Below are 19,065 nucleotides of genomic sequence, written 5' to 3'. Positions count from 1 at the left end.
CTCTATGGAGTGACCAAAATAAAAGTCAGTGCCAACCTAGCACATGAATTTAATATACATGGTAGTGTAATTTGCACAGGTTGTAATTATGAATCTAGGGATTTTTTTCTATATGGTATAGTATAAGGTTGAAAGCAAAAGATGTACTAGATAAATAGTGGAAGGAGCTGAAATATGTGGTGTGTAGCGGAAAAAAGGAAAAACAAACATAGGGGCTGGTGCTTTTGTTTTATGAGCACATTAACCAGAGAACACTGCCTGTTTATTCCTCAGTACCTGGTCTAAAACACTTATTTTTGCACTCCCACACCAGGAAAAGGGAAAAAAATTACAATACTCCTATAATACAGGCAGTAGCAATATGACAAAGCTGTCTAGGAGGACAACAGTAAAGAATAAACAGCCCCAAAATGTGCCTTTTGAGAAAGTATACATATAATACACACACACACACACACACACACACACACACATACATATATATAGGTCCCCTTCACATAGTTGACTTTTCAGAAAGTCGACTTTCATATGGCCGAGACCATATGAGCTGACCATGGGGAACCGCTATCTCCGTACAGTGCGGAATGGGAAAATTTCCTCTTCCGCACTGTAGTGCGATCTCGGAGTTGGTATATTTTAAGTTACAGGGGGTGTGGGGATGGAGCCCCCATGGGGGGGGGGGGTACAGTTGAAAGGTAAGTGTTTGGTATGTGTTATGTGTTTATTTTACATGGTCGGTTTTTGAAAGTCGATCATATGGTCTCGGCCATATGAAAGTCAACTTTCTGAAGAGTCGACCATGTAAAGTAGACCCATATATGTTTATGTATATACATTTGTATATGTACATTTACAATGCATACATAACACACGCAAACATGCAGGTGTGTGTACATACATGTGCAAATTTCTGCACTCACTTTTATCTACTTCAGATCATGCAAGCTGGAGGCTGTTGTGCTAAAAAAGAGGTACCATACTCTGGATAGGATGTTATTCCACTGCAGGGCACACCCACTTACTCTTAAGTGGTGTCAGGATAGTAATCTCTCTTTCTCTCTCTCTCAACATCAGTAAAATGAAAGAGATGATTATTGATATACAGAGGAAGAGAGGACAGGACTTACCACGGTATATTGGTCTGAGGTGGAGAGATTGGCTACGTTTAAATTTCTTGGTATTAACATCTCTGAGGACCTCACTTGAACTTATAAACATCATAGACCTGGTGGAGAAAGCCCGGCAGTGTCTGTATTTTCTGAGAAGGTTGAGGAACTTTGGTATGTCAAGTACTATCCTCAGTAACTTCTACAGATGTACAATTGAGAGCATCCTCTCCCATTCCATTACAGTCTGGTTTGGGAACAGTACGGTATGTGACCATAAAGCTTTACAGTGGGTGATAAAATCAGCACAGCATATCATTGGAACAACATTCCTTGCACTGGAGGACATCTGTAACAAGAGAGTTCTCAGGAGGGCCTATAATATTAAGGATATTACTCATCCACAGCACAAATTGTTTATGTTATTACCATCAGAGATGTTACAAGAACTTAGCAGCTAGAACAACAAGTCTGAAAGACTGTGTTCTTTTTATGCCATTAGGCTTGTAAATAAAAGCCATCCATTGCCTCTCCCTCCAGCACCATAGACTGGCTTGTGTTTGAAGGAGTGAAATTCTTTTTTTTATTTTTGTTTTGTGTTAATGTGTTATGTTATTGGAGGATTTGCAGAATAAGAATTTCATTGTAGTGTGTGACATTGTATCTAATACATATGACTATAAAATGGAATTGAATTAAGGACAATTTTACATCAACAGTTATGTCTATGGACTTTGAGAGGAAAATAGAGAACCCAAAAGAGAAACCCTTGTAAATGTGGGGATAACATGAACGTTCCACAAAGAAGCCACTGCATGCCTAGAGGACTAAAGTGTAAGGCATCAGTGCTGTCATGCTAACATGTTGCCATGTACATTGTTCATATAAAAAGTACAGGTAGCAGAGTTGTTTCACATAAGAAAACTATGATAAGTCTTTGCTGCTTAGTATTAGAATCCTCCAACCAACCAGCATTACTGTATTTTTCAGTTAAATAAAAAGCACAGCCTAAAATATCACAAGACTTCAGAAAGCCACACATTATGTTTTTGTGTATTCACTTATTTTTAAAGCCAAAAAAAGTAGTAATAGATTCCTGTATTGGATAGGTGCATTGAGACATGTGAAGTTCTCAGAGTGAGCAAACACTGTAAGGCAGTGCAAAAAACTGGCAGAATTCTGAGGTGGAATATAATAAAATGAGACAGCCCGTGATTCAGAAGGATGGTACTGGTATTGTCACCTTTGGCTGTGGTTTGGGATGTGGTGGGGTCAACACAGTGCGTCTCCTAACATAAGCATTGTTTTAGGTGTGATGAAATCACACTGAGGTTCCATAACCTGTATTGTCACAAGGGGATGTCAAACCTGACGGTCTCAGCTGTGAAAATCTGCACATGTACTAAAACAACATTCACATAAAGATGGAATAAACACAACTGGCCTTTTTACATTCAACTCTCTGCATTTGGTGCTTGTTGCCTGTGACTAGGCTTATAAGTAACTCTGGATGTCAGATGGGATGAAGCTCTGCAAATCCAGCTCTCTCATCTTAAGGTCTGGATTCATGTGCTTCATGGCTGCTGTTTTGTACTGGTTGGAGAAATGTGTCATTTTCAGGCATCTGTCTAATCTGGAATGGCAGTAGAAGATATCAGGCAGTGTGCACATGGAACAGTACGAATGTATGAATCTTCTTGTCTGTATGGACTTATGCAGAGAGAGATACAAATATGTGCACTGCACACCTCACTCACTGTCTCTCACAGTTCCCAGTCTCTGCCACTCCTCTCTATTGAAAGAGATTAGGCAGTCCCAGATTCCTAGTAAGTGCCAAAGTTGAGGTGGATAACCGAGAATCAGATGCTAACTGTCTAGTGAAAGTGGGGGAAAAGGAAAACAGGACTGATAAAAATGAAGGGGGTGGCATACTTGTGCAACACGGAAATACCACATTCAGAAAAAATATTTTGTCTGATGTGAACAATTTCCTTTATGCACAGACAAGTTTCATATGATTGGATGGTACCAGTGCAATGACAATAAGTTTCTTGTTGGCATTCCAGGAACAGAGGCAGCCAAATGTTATTGTTGGCACCCCTCTTGGATGTGCAGTGCATATTGTACATTAAAAGAAAGAGAGGGAGTGAATAGAAACTGTTGATTATTGGTGCATAATCAGCTCTGTCTTGCATGCCTGACTTCCATGAATGCACTACCTGGGTCAGGTGCAGATGCCTCCTGTAGTGCCATAGTACTTTAACCGTAGTTAGTTTGAGGGAAAGGAATTGGACGTATCTGATGATGATAGAGACAAATCCTGCTCCTGCTCATTAGGCATGTTATGGATTTGTACATGGGCAGAAGTGCCTACAGCAGAAATTCATATGATGGAGCAGACGGGAGCAATGATTAATTTAAGATGCGATAGAACAGAAGATGTAAATGGATAAACAGTAACTGTCTGGAAACCCTCAACACTTACAACATTGCAAGTATCATACAGTAATTGAACAGGTGAAATTCTTAGTTACGGTCAGGGTGTCCCACAGGGCTCTGTCCTAGGCCCTTATTGTTCAGATTGCATCTTTTAGACCTAAATTTTTCATGTGAGGTGTTCTACAGTATATGCAGATTTCCTGAAGTTGGGTAAACTGATTACATGCATTACAGATAAGGTATATCAAGCCATTCTTTTGTTGATTTGGATGTATGCTTGAGGTCATTGTCGTGCTGAAAGGTGAAATCAAATTCATCTTTCTAGCAGACAACTGAAGGTTTTGGGCCAGAAGTGACTGGTATTTAGAACTGTTCATAATTCCCTCCACCTTGACTAAAGCCCCAGTTCCAGCTGAAGAAAAGCAACCCCAAAGCATGATACTACCACAATCATGCGTCACCGCGGGGATGGTTTTCTTTTTGTGATGCAAAGTGTTGTTTTTGCGCCAAACATACCTTTTGGAATTGTGGCCAAAAAGTTCAACCTTGGTCTCATCAGACCATAACACATTTTTCCACATGCTTTTGGGAGACTTGATGTATTGTTTTACAAATTTTAGCTGGGCCTGGATGTTTCTCTTTGTAAGAAAAGGCTTCGGTCTTGTAACCCTACCCCATAGTCCAGACATGTGAAGAATATGGGAGATTGTCACATGTAGTACACAACCTTACTTCCTAGAAATTCCTGCAGCTCCTTCAGTGTTGCTGTAGGTCTCTTGGCAGCCACCCTGGCCAGTTTTTGTCTGGTCTTTTCATCAATTTTGGAGGGATGTCCAGTTCTTTGCAATGTCAATGTTGTCCCATATTTTCTCCACTTTTTGATGACTGTCTTCACTGTATTCCATGGTATATCCAATGCTGTGGAAATTTTTTTGTACCCTTCTCCTGACTGATACCTTTCAACAATGAGATTCCTTTGATGCTTTGTAAGCTCTCTGGGAGCCATGACTTTTGCTGTAGCAGGCAACTGAGTAAATGTCAGGAAAATCCTACTAGGACAGCTGAACTTTATTTGGGGTTAATCAGAGTCTCTTTAATTGATGGCAGGTGTGTACCCAAGAAGACTGAATATTGTAATTAAATCAAAAGGTGCTTCAACAAAGTATTAATTTAAGGGTGTGTACAGTTATGCAACCAGCTTATTGTACGTTTTTTATTTTTTATATTTTCCCCTAACATATTTGTTTACTTTTCAATTGAATTGTACAGGATATAGGTCACATTAAAGGAAGGAAAAATTTTGAAATGATTTATTGTGGTCTCATTTTTTATATCATAAAAAACTGGCATTTTAACAGGGGTGTGTACACTTTTTATATCCACATTGTGTGTATGTGTGTGTATATATATATATATATATATATATATATATATATATATATATATATATATATACATAATACAGTATGTATGTATGTTATGAGCTGTGGTGACATGTGAATGTGGAACCTGGCTCTGTAGTTCTGCCCACTCTACTACCTGTCCATTTTGATATGGTAAATTAATGTACAGAAGAGAACACAATTCTGTATTGGAGAAATGGGTTCTTATAGTGCAACATTTGAAACATTAAGCCCATTAATTTCATAAGCTTTATATGCCTACATTGCTCCTTTTCAGGGCTGTGTTCCTTAAACACACTGATTCCAGTTCTGAGTCTGATTTTATGCACTCTGTTTCAAAAGAGAAGAGATTGTAAACTAGAGTGAAGCTGCTGTTTTTTTCCTCCTATACTTTCCAGCACTACCCCAACCACATCTCCGACGACTTTGTATGAACTGCATATGAATAAATTCCATCAGCAGAAGAAGTTGGTCTAAAGTTGTCTGCCTCTCATGCAGTGTCATTGTTCAGCTTAATAAGTCCTTAGTAGATGAACAGCTCCCTTGATTTGTTTGCCACAGGAGTTAGATATGTGTAAAATAATGTTTCTTTCGTAGGTTGGAGGCACAGCTCCACTCACTGCCTGTAGCGATGGAAAGAAAATTTGATAATTGTAGAATAGGATAAGGAAAAACTGAACGGTAGTCAGTTTGGAATCAAATTGCAGTCCGTTTCAAAATCTGAGGAATATGGTAAAAATGTAACTATGCTGCATTCCACCTCTGCAGAAGGTAATGATCTTTCCATATATTTTTATTAATTTTTTTTTTTATCTTTAACTGCCTTTACTACACTCTGTCTCTCCCATACAGTTGGGAAGGATCTCCCCCACAGTCCATGAATTTTGTATTACTTAATCATACAAACAAAGAAGAGTCATACGTTTCATTCCTGGGGTCACCAACTCTGACAGACCACTCCTTAGCTTTATGAAGACTATTGCTTAAATGCTCTTTCTTGAGCCAGAAGGAAAAGATGTGCTGTGATTCTAGACTCCAGCAACTGTTCATATCCTGACTCATGGCTGTACATGTGTAACACAGTACAGTCATGAAGCTTTCTCACTCATAACACACACCTTTGGCCATAGTTTCTTGATTATTTCATAGTCACATTCACATAGCACAAACACAGAAGGAGTTGTTTGTCTATTAGCTGGCCACATGCATCAATTCATGTTGCATCCTTCTTTTAGAAGGGTGAGACAGAGGCACAGTGTTTGACTTGCTGAGTAACTCTCAGTGGTGTATATTCAGGCATTAGCTTGGATAATCATTTTCTCAGGCAGAAAACTGACCACTTCACCAGCAAGCTACAGACTGCATATAGTATGTGAAAAATGCCCTAATTAGGCTTGTAGTAAAAGAGCAGTACAGTATATATACTCTAGGGGCTAAAATGAGAGTAGGGATACTGAGACAAATGAGACTTTTCCCTGGCAGTTAGCTTTAACCACAGAGTAAATGCTGTTTTTTGACTAATATTTAATTCCATTGCCAGCTGGACCTCAGTCACGTATCAAATGTCAGAAATATTTCTAGTTATGCAGCAAGGTATACAGAGCTTTATTTACAGATATTTATTTGGTAATAAATCTAGGTGGGTCCTTTTCAGTCGGGGCTGTCTAACCAGAGGTGCAAATAAACAATCATGCACAGAATATATGTACGTCACTGGTGCGCAGCATTGGGAAAATAGGGATATTATAAGAGCTACAGAGGGACAGATGTCACTTCATTTATGTGGTTAAGCAGTAGCACACTGCTAATGGAGCTCTGTCTTGGTGCAGCAGGGATGTTGTGTTTGATGTGGATATTTTGAGTTATCACTCGCAGTTCAGCTGTGCATTGCTGACCTAGGCAGGAGCCAAACACTTTTTTCAATAGCATCTCATTTTAGGAAGAAAATATGAAAACGGTTTCCTAAACTAGTGAATCTAGACATCACCTTCTTCACTGCTGGTCATATCAGAAGAAACATTGTTTCCAAGTGTTACAAAAAAAGCATTTGTTTCAGCAGCACTATTGGCATTGTTTGCAAGGATGTGTACATACCGTTAGGACCAGCCTGTGTTGTGAAACATGAAAACGTTTACAAAAAAGTAATACGGCCTGAGGTACTGTGGGTCCCACATCACACTGCTGTAGCAACAAGGTAAGCTAAGTGGACATATTTGTGATGTGATATAGTGGCACTTTAAAGGACAAACACTACTTTGAGAAAATGATTGCATGCCTTCTTAGGGTGTAGACTCCATAACTGACTGGCATTATAGCATACTGGATTAGGTGGCAAGCTGCAAATATAACTACAACCTGCAGACCTGCATTAGGTCCCCACACTATACATTTATACACTGTACCTCCGAGTAAGTTATTTAATTAGATTAGAGCTCCTAGGTCAGCTTTGAATAGACATTATTGTGTATAGGGGGGTTTACCTGGTTGTCAAACTCAGCGCACACATAAAAATGAATGTAAATGACTAGTTTCTGTACTGGAAGCATTATAGACGGGCCTTTGTGTGTATGTGGACAGTCAGTTGGCATTTCAGATTGAAGGGACCAGCCCAGACCTCCTCTCTGCATATCCACCCCCGTGTCTGACTCATTCCTGTTGGACTGGCCTGCCACATACTGGATCTTTGCCTGCACCATGACTCATCACTTTGGGGGTTGTGGGTGTGTAATGGAAAGCTGAACCTTAAAACAGTGAGATCTGCCAAAACTGAACCAGAAACAGTTCAGCAGCATGCCTTGGTAAAAGCACATTAAAGGGAATGTTTCCTATTTAGCTGTTTCAAAATAAAAAGGAGGAAGTTCCCCCTAATCAGAGGAAACAGTTGTTCAGGTCACAGAGTTTAGTAAACTCTACAAGTGAAAATTGGGCTCATAAGCTGCCTCTCGGGGCTAAGTACAGGTCCACAGTACACAGATTTTCAAAAGCATATAATCATCTGGTTACCTTTTCTACTTCTTACTTACATGATAAACTGCACATTTTTCTTGCAGCACTCCTCCTTAGAGTTTTTTTCTGTCCCATGTATTCCTGAATCCAGTCAGTGTTTTTTACTTGATCGCTTTTCAGCAGGAGTGTTGTTACATGAATCCAGTCAGTGTTTTTTTACTTGGATCGCCTTTCAGCAGGAGTGTTGTTTTCATCCTTCTCCCTTTTATGTAGAAGAGTGATGCCTTTTATTTTCTAAAGAACATAAATCATTTAATAAAATTCACTGTTAGTACCTACAAATACACTTTTTAGGACAAGAGGCTAATTGCTTCATCTACATCTGTCTTTGATGTCTCGTTTTGTCATGAAGGTCATGTGTCACAGCTGAATTAATATTTTCTGAGAGTCCTTCAAAATGCATTTGTTGGTAGCCTGCAACAGAGGCATAAAGAGATGAAGCCATGACTAGAGCCTAGGTGACCTGAGTTTGAGTAGTACCTCAGGTGCTTGATGGCCCAGCCAGGATGAATAGCCATGTCCATCTGGGGAGGAGTGGGTGGACCAGCCAGCTATAACCACTGCTCTGCTGATGTGGCCTCAACTGAGGCATGTCAAGATGCAGGAAGCCAGTGCAGGGAAGACGTTGATTTGACTGTCCAAGCAGGTGATTCATGCAGAAGAACAAATGTGTGGAGAAAAAGCCATAGGTAGTACTTTCATTGACATCACAAGGGGAGGGCATTGACCAACAAAAATCATTTTCATAGCCAGTATGCCAGTCGGGACATGAACAATGTCAATCTATATGATGGCCTACAACCCCCCCCCCCCCCCCGAGTCAGTTCTAGCCTCTTGTCCCAGTGGATCTGGGGACTCCCTTCCACTGGCTATTGAATGGGTTCCCAGTAGGAAGGAGGCTCAATGGTCAGCAGGTAGAAGGGGGAAAATGACTGAAAAATATTTCTTTTGGACATTGAAGTGAGCACAGAAAAACGAAACATTCTCTTCACAGATTACAGAAAGTCCAGGATAGTGATGGTAGATGATAGGGAGAGCCTTGGAAGGGGGTTAAGTTGGTCATCTGGGTTTAGTGTTAATGACTAAGGTTCAGTGAAGGGAAGCCAAAGGTGCTGCACTTAGGGCATAGTAAAGAGAGGGGCAGCATGCAGAACATAGCTGAAGTATTGCTTAAAGAAACAAGTCAGGAAAAAATGTATAGGCTGACCAGTGACTCACCAAGCACAGGGTGCAAACGCAGCTAGCATGCACAACAGAATGCTAGGAAGCATCCCTAGCGAAATTAACTGCTGGGGCAAGGAAGGCATTTTTACCACTATGGTGGTCATTGGTCAGATAAAATGTGGAGTGCTGTATGAAGTTCTTGAGGCCCGATAGAATGAAGGATAACGTGGTGCAGCGGTTAGCATTGTCGCCTCACAGCAAGAGGTTTTCTGGTTCGATCCTCGGCTGAGGTGCTTTCTTTGCGGATTCTGCATGTCCTCCCTGTGGTCATGTGGGTTTCCTCTGGGTGCTCCGGTTCCTCCCACATCCCAAAGACATGCTGTAAGTGGATTGGATACTCTAAATTGGCCCTAGGCATGAGTGCGTGCGTGTGTGTGCCTTATGTGGAAGGTTGGGCGCTGGGCTGGCAACTCGACACCGTAAAACTCCACTGCCAATCATTAGCAGACAGGTGATCCGCTATGACAACCCCTAACTGGAAAAAGCCAAGCCAAAAGAAGAAGTAAGGTTGTTGAGGAAGGCATAATATCACTTTAGGGGCTGAATGGTAAAGAGACCGAAGGGAGGTATAGTAACTTTTAGGCGATTTACCAACAAATCATTATCAACAGTTTTTTGACTCACCATTCATCAAAAGGTGTAAATAGAAAACAGTGAGTTGAAAACCTTAATCTTTATTTTCAGGGTGCAAGTCCTCCCTTGCATCCCTCACCCCCCCCGAATATTATATACACCAACTTCACTGTTGTGCCATAGTGGAGAAAGAGGAAAAACCCCAAAAAGCACTCAACCTGCTTGTACAGTACTGTGATGTTCAGTTTTTGACAAGAAGTTTTTCGTTGGAAGACCCAGCAACAACTCATAGGATACCCTTTTTAGGCAGCAGTTAAGCTGTGGTCACTGGGCACTGCTGCTGAAGATAGTCCCCAAACTGAGTAGGTTGTTTTATTTTTGACATGTTTTGTTCAAACAGCAAAAACTTGTACAGCAATCTGTATAGTTAGCAAATCAGACAAGTTGTAGGGATTCCAGTGGGATGAAGAACCCCAATGATGAAAACTATTTTGTTTGTTTAAAATTCGAACACATCTCTGGTCATACTAAAAAGTCTTTAGTATCATCATTACAGATATCAGGCTAAATTATGATGGTTGATTATCAAAAAGGTGAGCTTCAGGACTAGTAAAGATGCAGAACCCACCCAAACTCTGTTTATCCTGTTAGGAAAGCAGAGTGCATTTCCAGTAAAACTGCTATGAATACCTGATGTTTTTAATTTGCATAGGTTCCCTAATATCTTTAATGCTGCAGTAAATTCCATGACTCCATTATTTTGCTTTGTATCCCTTCACTCTGTTTATTTTACCGTGATTTAATGTCATTTATTTATCTGACTGAATCAACTAGCTAACAGTGTACTCTTCTTCCTTGTGCAAGGCCACAAGGGCAAGGATAAATGCATTTTATGTAAGATGAGCTTTAGAGCATCAGATTCAGCCAACATGTTTAAGGGAGGCAAAAGGCAACTTGAGTGCATGGAATCATCATCATCCCCCTTTTTCCTATTTTTTCTACTTGGGTCGGGGCATCGTGTTAACTGTCGCCAACTCCCTCAATCCAGTGCCATACTCCTGCCTTCTTCATCACTTATGTCTGACTGTCTCAGACCTTCTTTCACACATCACTTATGTCTGACTGTCTCAGACCTTCTTTCACACAATCCATCCATCTCTTTGCTGAATGTTCTCACTTCCTCTTACCTGCTTCCTGTCTGTCCCAAATCTTCCTCACCAGATTGTCTTCTGCTTTTCTGCACTTGTGTTCAAACCACCGTAATCTGTTCTCTTTGATCTTTTCTGCAATTTGGAGCTACTTTGGCTTCTGCTATGTCTTCATTTCTTTGTCTGTCCCACAGTGTGCATCCTACCACCCTTCTTAGGCACTTCATTTCCATCACCTCTAGCTTCTTCAACTGTTCTGCCTTTATGGAGCAAACATGCATATCCCATGCATACAATAACTGGATGTTAGAACTGAGCTATCCTGCCAGCTGCCAGATTTTGTTTTACACAGTGTGCCTCCTAATTGTGTTAATTCTGCTGGGGACTGGATTTTATTCGTCTTGTGAATCCTCCGACTTGTTGTTTTGACTTTCAGACTCTGCTAATCCTTTTGGGGCTCTCTGTTTTGACTAATCCTGCAGTAGTTTTAACTTTACTAATCCTTTTGGTTCCTTGACCTACTGCGATCACCTGGCTTTAAGTGCCTTAACTGTGATAATCCTGCTGGTGTATTCCAAAAGCTCTAAAGTTGGCTCTACTATCCATTTATGCATCTAATTTAGAACAATACCTGACTACCCCTTAAGAGCCTTTATTTGCTGAGCTTCCTGATTGCGGCTATATATTACATGTTTGTAATAAGGAATTTATTTTGATAATGTACTGTACTGCACTGAAATAAAATGTAGGTTATTTTTGAGGTAATTTCTGTAGCATTTGGCTAACAGAGGAGTTATTTACTTTCATGCAATGTAGGTTTGTACATTGAATAATAATGTAGCAAGTATCTGTGCAGAAATTTTTGGGAAGGTCTAATAAACTACATTGTAGTCTCTTGACTTTTCTGGCTAGCATTAAAATTGGCATGCTTTTTATTTAAACATTGTGACTGTAGTTTATGTATACTGTCAGTGTTAACAGGTATGGTAATTTGCTTGTTTAATACTGAGCATGCATGAACATGGAGAAAAGAATATTCTGTGCCAGTTTGGTATGATTTTACTTACCTTGTACATGTGTGACTTTGTAAATGGTTAATAACTGTGATTGGCTGTTCAATTAAGTATTGATCATTACGTGAATGTGTTGGTAGTGGATCAGTGACAGAGCAGACCATGGCACTGTTCAGTCTTTGCTTGGCTGCCCTGGTATGTTAGAGAGGTCCGCAACCTAACTTTAGCCTAATGTGTACTAGTGGACAGAAAAGCTTACTGTAGTGAGAATCTCCTAATATAGGGAGTTCTCTTTGTGCTGGAGAGAGGTAAGGAGGAGGTTCCTGGGAAATAAAATGTAAACTGTAGGTCAAAATAAGTGTAGGGAATAATTGCATTGAGAAATGGTGGTAGAGGATTTTGGGATGACTCCTTGGTTAAGTATTTGGCAATTAGTCTGCAGACCATAGCAGATTTAGCCAGTAGCCTATATTTTGGCCAGTGCATCAGATTTGCACATGTAAAAAGAGTGTTACCGACACAAATGTATTGTACATTATCAGAGTGTTGTGTCCAAGCAACCTAATGCATTTTAGGCATGTGCACCTCCAGTCCATGGAAGTGGAACAAGGCTATGATCACCCATCATATCAGTCTGCCGTTCAGGCAGTCTTTTGAAGTGAGTTTTAATGTCTGATGCATCCTGTTGCCCTGTGACTTTGATGCTTCCTGCACGCCGTTAGTTCTTTGGCTGCATCTTAGTACGCTGGCTCCACTTACAGGAAGTCTGTATAGCGTACTTTAAGAAAACAGCAGACCAACCCTGTTGTAAATTAGTCTCTACTGTTTCAGATAGAAATAAACCAAATGTGGCATTCATTGTTTCAAGTTTTCTCCCACTGAGCACTTCTTATAAATGTTCAATTACAGCTAAGCAGAAATGAGAGAATGATGATATATGCCGTAGTATTCTGAGGTGTTTGATGTTTCTCTTCCTAATCTTTCTGTTCTGTAACCCACAGGTGATGGAGGAAACGATGTCAGTATGATCCAAGAAGCAGATTGCGGTGTAGGTATAGAAGGAAAGGTGAGCAATATCTTACGTACACTTGGTATTTTACTTGCAGCAATATTTCTGAGAATTCATTAGCACGTGTGTGTGCGTGCATGTGTGTCTGTGTGTATATCTGTTTATATTTGGATTCATATCTGACTGTCTGTCTCAGTAGCAGTCTGTTCTCTTGATTGAATTGTGACGGACTCATGGTATGCCGATCACAGTCCATCAAAACTCAGTTCACCAGATGGAAAAACATAATGAGACATGGAACCCCCTTCTTTTGCAGGGCCCACATTAAACCCATTTTGGAGGTTCACTGTTGAGTTTTGCTGGATTGTGATCATCATTGTTTGCATCTATTACAACCAGTCCCAGAAAAGTGACTGTACTCGTACTCATCTGTATATGTTTGCAGTATGTGTAGGTTTATAGGTGTTTACTAGGCTAATGACCACAAGGGCCTTTTTAAATCTAACCATGCATCCCAAATCTCTGACAAGTTCTGATACCCTTGATAAGTGTAAGCATGAGCCTGGGAGATAAACCATTTACAAGTTACCTCTGTCCATTAGAGACATAGGTGCTAGACCAGGGATGAATTTCAGGTTCCCCATCCAATTGACAAAGTTGCACTTGAATTGAGTTAGGGAGGAACTGTGCTCCACATGGATGGGGAGCCTGTTCCATAGATGGGGGGGCGGGGCTCTGGGATACATATCTATCTCTCCAGCAGGTCCTATTTATATCACAGGCAAGGTTTAAGTCTTTAGAACACATCATTCTGGTGCTGTTTGTTTTGTGGATATGCAGAAGTTCCATCAGAGTGGGGTCTGACAATGCCATGTATGCCAAGCATAGATCTCCCCTCAAAAGCCTGTAGGAGACAGAACACAAGGATAGGGCCTTGAGGCAGTCTGCATAGGACATATTACTTATGCCCTGTATTCTTTTAGTGAGGAATCTCTGTGGACATTCCAATTGTTGGATATGCCTGGTTAGGTACATACCAAAGGGGACATTGTACTCAATAATAGGTCTGATGAATGCCTAATATAGTAAAAAAATGACTTCCTTGGACTTCAATGCCATACCTTTGGTTATAAGTTGTGCAACATAGAATGATTTCCTCACCACTGTAGACACATGATGATCAAATGCTAGATTACTACGTGTGTCCCTAAGTCCCTGACTACTGGGTCAACTCTAAGGGATGTGTTGTCAATATGATAGTTACCAGGGATGGATGACTTCCCAAAAGATACTGTAATGCATTTCTTGGCATTTAGTTTTAGTCCATGGCTGTGCCACCAGTTGTTTCTCTGTGTCAGCCCCTCCTGCAGAACATTTGTGTCAGTGTGAGATTCAATGACCGCTCCTAATTTGCAATCATCTGCAAATTTAGTCAGCCAGAGACAACTGACATTGGCCTTGACTTCTGAGAAGTAAATACTAAAAAGAAACGATCCAAGGACTGATCCATGAGGGACTTCACTTGTGACTGGCCACTTTGTAGAGGTGGCCTCCCCAATTCTAACTTCCTGGGTCCTTTCTGTGAGCCATTTGGCTATCCACCGGGTGACATATGGGTTTGTACATAACCTCTTGAGTTTGTCAACAATACCCAAGTGGGGTATTGTCAAATACCTTGGCCAGGTCAAGGTAGGCAGTATGAGCGACTTTGCTCTCATCCATTGCTTTGATGACCTTCTCGAAGAAGTCCACCAGGTTGAGTAGGCATGATCTGCCTTTGACGAAACCAAACTGGGTTGGATCCAGTGTCTGGAGGTTTACTATATCCGTGTTGCTCATCTCCATGATAATTCTTTCCATGGCTTTACATATAAGACTAGTGAGACTTCTGGGTCTGTAGTTTCCAGGGTCTGTAGATGGCCCACCTTTGTGTAGAGGGATGATTGTTGCCATTCTCTGCATTCATGAGGCATGAAGCCTGTTTGAAGGCTACAGTTAAATAGTAATTCCAGAGGCCCTGATAGGTCATGTTTCATGCTATTTAGAAGGCATCCTGGGATATTGTGTGGGCCCATTGATGCAGCGTTCTTGGTCATGGAGACAGCATTAAAGACTTGTTCCCTAGTGTTAGTAGGGGGAGTTATATTTGATGATCTTTCCTGACGGAAGGTTGGGGGGGTAAAGTTGGAGCTGAATTTATCAGCCAAGAGGTTTGCTATATCTTCTGGCTCAGTATAGGTGGCTCCATTTACAGTGAGCTCTGCACACAATTGTTTATTGCATGTGAGGTTGCGGACATAACTAAAGAATGCTTTGTGGTTGTCCTTGGCCGGGGTAGCTAACCTTACCTCAAATTTGGCTTTGGTAGACTTTATTTGTCCTCTGAGTTGTTTGTTTAGTTTGATGAGAGTGCTTTTATCCTGCTGGGTGCTGCACCTCCTAATTTTTGCCATGATTTTCTTCCTCCTGTTATACAGCTGATTGATTTTGTGATTCCACCAGGGTGGCTTGTTTTTTGAGTTAGTTCTGTACTTCTTCCTGTTGTGTGCAGCTGCCTCTATGCAGCTATTAACATGCTTGTACAGGGTTTCTGTGAACAGTTCTTCATAGGCAGAAGTGTTCTCAGGTTTTATGGGGGCTTGATATTTTGCCAGGTTCTCACTTAATAGTGGGAGGTAAGCCTTAGAATAGCTCCTGAATATTCCAGGTTTAGTTGGGGGTCCAGGGTTTATTTGTACTTCAAAGGAGACTATTTTGTGTTCTGATAAGCCGCGGTGGTGCAGCAGTAGCATTGTTGCCTCACAGCAAGAGGTTCTCCTGTTCGATTCTCGGCTGGAGCGCCTTCTGTGTGGAGTTTGCATGTCCTCCCTGTGGTCGAGTGATGTTCGAAAGACATGCGTAAAATGGGCGTGCCTTCATTGAAGTTTGGGCGTTGAGCTGGCACCTCTACATCGTAAAAATTTACTGCCATTCATTAGCAGACCGGAGTTCCGCTGTGGCAACCCCTAACCGGGAAAAGCCGAAAGAAGAACAACAACAACAACCTTATCAGGGAAGGCATTACAGTAGGGGGTGTGCAGCAGTCTCCCATATTAGTGAGGACCAGATCTAGTATGTTTGGTGTATTGACTACCTGGTTCAGGGATTTTGTGTTTACAAAATCCATGAACCTCTTTGCATGTACGTTTGGTGTCATATAGTATTCCCAGTTAATAGTGGGGTAATTAAAGTCACTCATGAATATGATATTGTGTTGGATGGTTAGTGTTTCTTCTTCTTCTGGCTGCTCCCATTAGGGGTCGCCACAGCGGATCATCAGTTTCCATTTCTTCCTGTCCTCTGCATCTTGCTCTGTCACACCAACCACCTGCATGTCCTCTCTCACCACATCCATAAACCTTATCTTAGGTCTTCCTCTTTTCCTGTTACCTGACAGCTTCATCCTTAGCATCTTTTTCCCAATATACTCTGCATCACTCCTCAGCACATGTCCAAACCAACGTAAGCTTGCCTCTCTGGCTTCGTCTCCAAATCTTCCAACCTGGGCTGATCCTCTACTATACTTATTCCTAATCCTGTCCACCCTCATCACACCCAGTGCAAATCTTAACATCTTTAACTCTGCTACGTCCAGCTCTGACTCCTGCCTTTTTGTCAATGCCACTGTCTCCAACCCATATAACATAGCTGGTCTCACTACCCTCTTGCAGACCTTCCCTTTCACTCTTACTGGTACTCGTCTGTCACAAATCACTCCTGACACTCTTCTCCACCCACTCCACCCTGCCTGTACTCTCTTCTTCACTTCTCTTCCACACTCACCATTACTCTGAACTGTTGATCCCAAGTATTTAAACTCATCCACCTTCACCACCTTTACTCCCTGCATCCTCACCATTCCTCTATCCTCCCTCTCATTCACACACATATATTCTGTCTTAGTCCTGCTGACTTTCATTCCTCTTCTCTCTAGAGCATATCTTCACCACTCCAGGGTCTCCTCCACCTGTTCCCTACTCTCACTACCGATCACAATGTAATCTGCAAACATCATAGTCCACGGGGACTCCTGTCTAATCTCATCTGACAACCTGTCCATCACCATTGCAAATAAGAAAAGGCTCAGAACTGATCCTTGATGTAATCCCACCTCCACCTTAAATGCATCCGTTACTCCCACTGCAGACCTCGCAGCTGTCACACTACCCTCGTGCATATCCTATACCATTTTTACATACTTCTCTGACACTCCCGACTTCCTCATACAATACCACAACTCCTTTCTAGGCACCCTGTCATATGCTTTCTCGAAGTCCACAAAGACACAATGCAACTCCTTCTGACCTTCTCTGTACTTTTCCATCGACACTCTCAGAGCAAACATCGCGTCTGTAGTGCTATTTCCTGGCATGAAACCATACTGCTGATCACTAATCATCACCTCCCTTATTAACCTAGCTTCCACTACTCTTTCCCATAACTTCATACTGTGACTGATCAATTTAATCTCTCTGTAGTTACTACAGCTCTGTACATTACCCTTATTCTTAAAATTGGTACCAAAACACTTTTTCTCCATTCCTTAGGCATCCTCTGACTTTCCAAGATTTCATTAAGCAATCTAGTTAAAAACTCCACGGCCATTGCACCTAAACACCTCCATGCCTCCACGGGTATGTCATCTGGACCAACAGCCTTTCCAGTCTTCATCCTCTTCATAGCTGTCCTTACTTCCTGCTTGCTAATCCATTGCACTTCCTGATTCGCTGTCACCACATCATCCAACCTTCTCTCTCTCATTCATCAGCCCCTCAAAGTACTCTTTCCATCTGCTCAACACACTCTCCTCGCTTGTGAGTGCATTTCCCTCATTATCCTTTATCACCCTTACCTGCTGCACATCTTTGCTAGCTCGGTCCCTCTGTCTAGCCAATCCGGTACAGGTCCTTTTCTCCTTCCTTAGTGTCCAGCCTTCATACAACTCTTCATACGCCTTATCCTTAGTCTTTGCCAACTCTCTCTTTGCCATGCACCTCATCTCCTTATACTCTTGTCTACTTTCTTCATCTCTCTGACAATCCAACTTCTTCGCCAACTTCTTTCTCTGTATACTCTCCTGTACTTCCTCATTCCACCACCAGGTCTCCTTGTCCTCCTTCCTCTTTCCAGATGTCACACCAAGCACCTATCTAGCCATCTCCCTTATTAGCTCTGCTGTAGTTACCCAGCTATTCAGTAACTCTTCACTGCCACCCAGTGCCTGTCTTAACTCTTCCCTGAATGCCACCTGACAGTTACCCTTTTTCAATTTCCACTATTTGATCCTCGGTGCTGCTGTCACACTCCTCCTCCTCTTCTTGATCACCAATGTCATCCTACAGATCACCGTTCTATGCTGCCTAACTACAATTACCTCTGTCACCACTTTACAGTCTCCAATCTCCTTCAGACTGGCCCTTCTACATAAGATGCAATCCACCTGTGTGCATCTTCATCCACTCTTATATGTCACCCTGTGCTCCTCCCTGTTGTTAAAATACGTATTCACCACATTCATGTCCATCCTTTTCGAAAATCCACTACCATCTGACCTTCTGCATTCCTTTGCTTAACACCATACCTACCCATCACTTCCTCATCCCCTCTGTTCCCTTTCACCAACATGCCCATTGAAATCTGCTCCAATCACCACTCTCTCACCCTTGGATACAGTCATCACCACTTCATCCAACTCACTCCAAAATTTGTCTTTCTCATCCATCGCACACCCAACTTGTGGAGCATATTCACTAACAACATTCATCATTACACCATCAATTTCCAGCTTCATAAACATCACTCTATCCGATACTCTTTTCACCTCTAAAACACTCTTAGCATACTGTTCCTTCAGAATAGCCCCTATGCCATTTCTCCTCCTATCCACACCATGATAAAACAATTTGAACCCCCATCCGATACACCTAGCCTTGCTCCCCTTCCATCTGGTCTCTTGCACACACAATATACCAACCTTCCTTCTGTCCATCATATCAGCTAGCTCTCTCCCTATACCAGTCATAGTGCCAACATTCAAAGTTCTGACTCACTACCACATTCCTAGCCTTTACCTGCCTTTGGGCATGCCTTCCCCCTCTTCTCCTC

At 41.7% G+C, this 19,065-nt stretch overlaps 1 protein-coding gene across 1 annotated transcript in view; it reads left to right on the top strand.

The window, feature by feature from the left end:
• The window catches only part of ATP9A (ATPase phospholipid transporting 9A (putative)), a 2,147,009-nt gene that overhangs the window by 1,609,459 nt on the left and 518,485 nt on the right, over positions 1–19,065 (top strand). Inside the window, exon 22 of the mRNA XM_044090027.1 lies at positions 12,914–12,978. Coding sequence (XP_043945962.1) covers positions 12,914–12,978 — 65 coding nt within the window. The remainder of the gene's footprint in view (positions 1–12,913; positions 12,979–19,065) is intronic.

Source organism: Protopterus annectens, chromosome 12.part0 (assembly GCF_019279795.1).
Source record: "Protopterus annectens isolate FY-2018-M chromosome 12.part0, PAN1.0, whole genome shotgun sequence".
NCBI classification, from domain to species: Eukaryota; Metazoa; Chordata; order Ceratodontiformes; family Protopteridae; genus Protopterus; species Protopterus annectens.
This window is presented reverse-complemented; position numbering and strand designations above follow the sequence as displayed.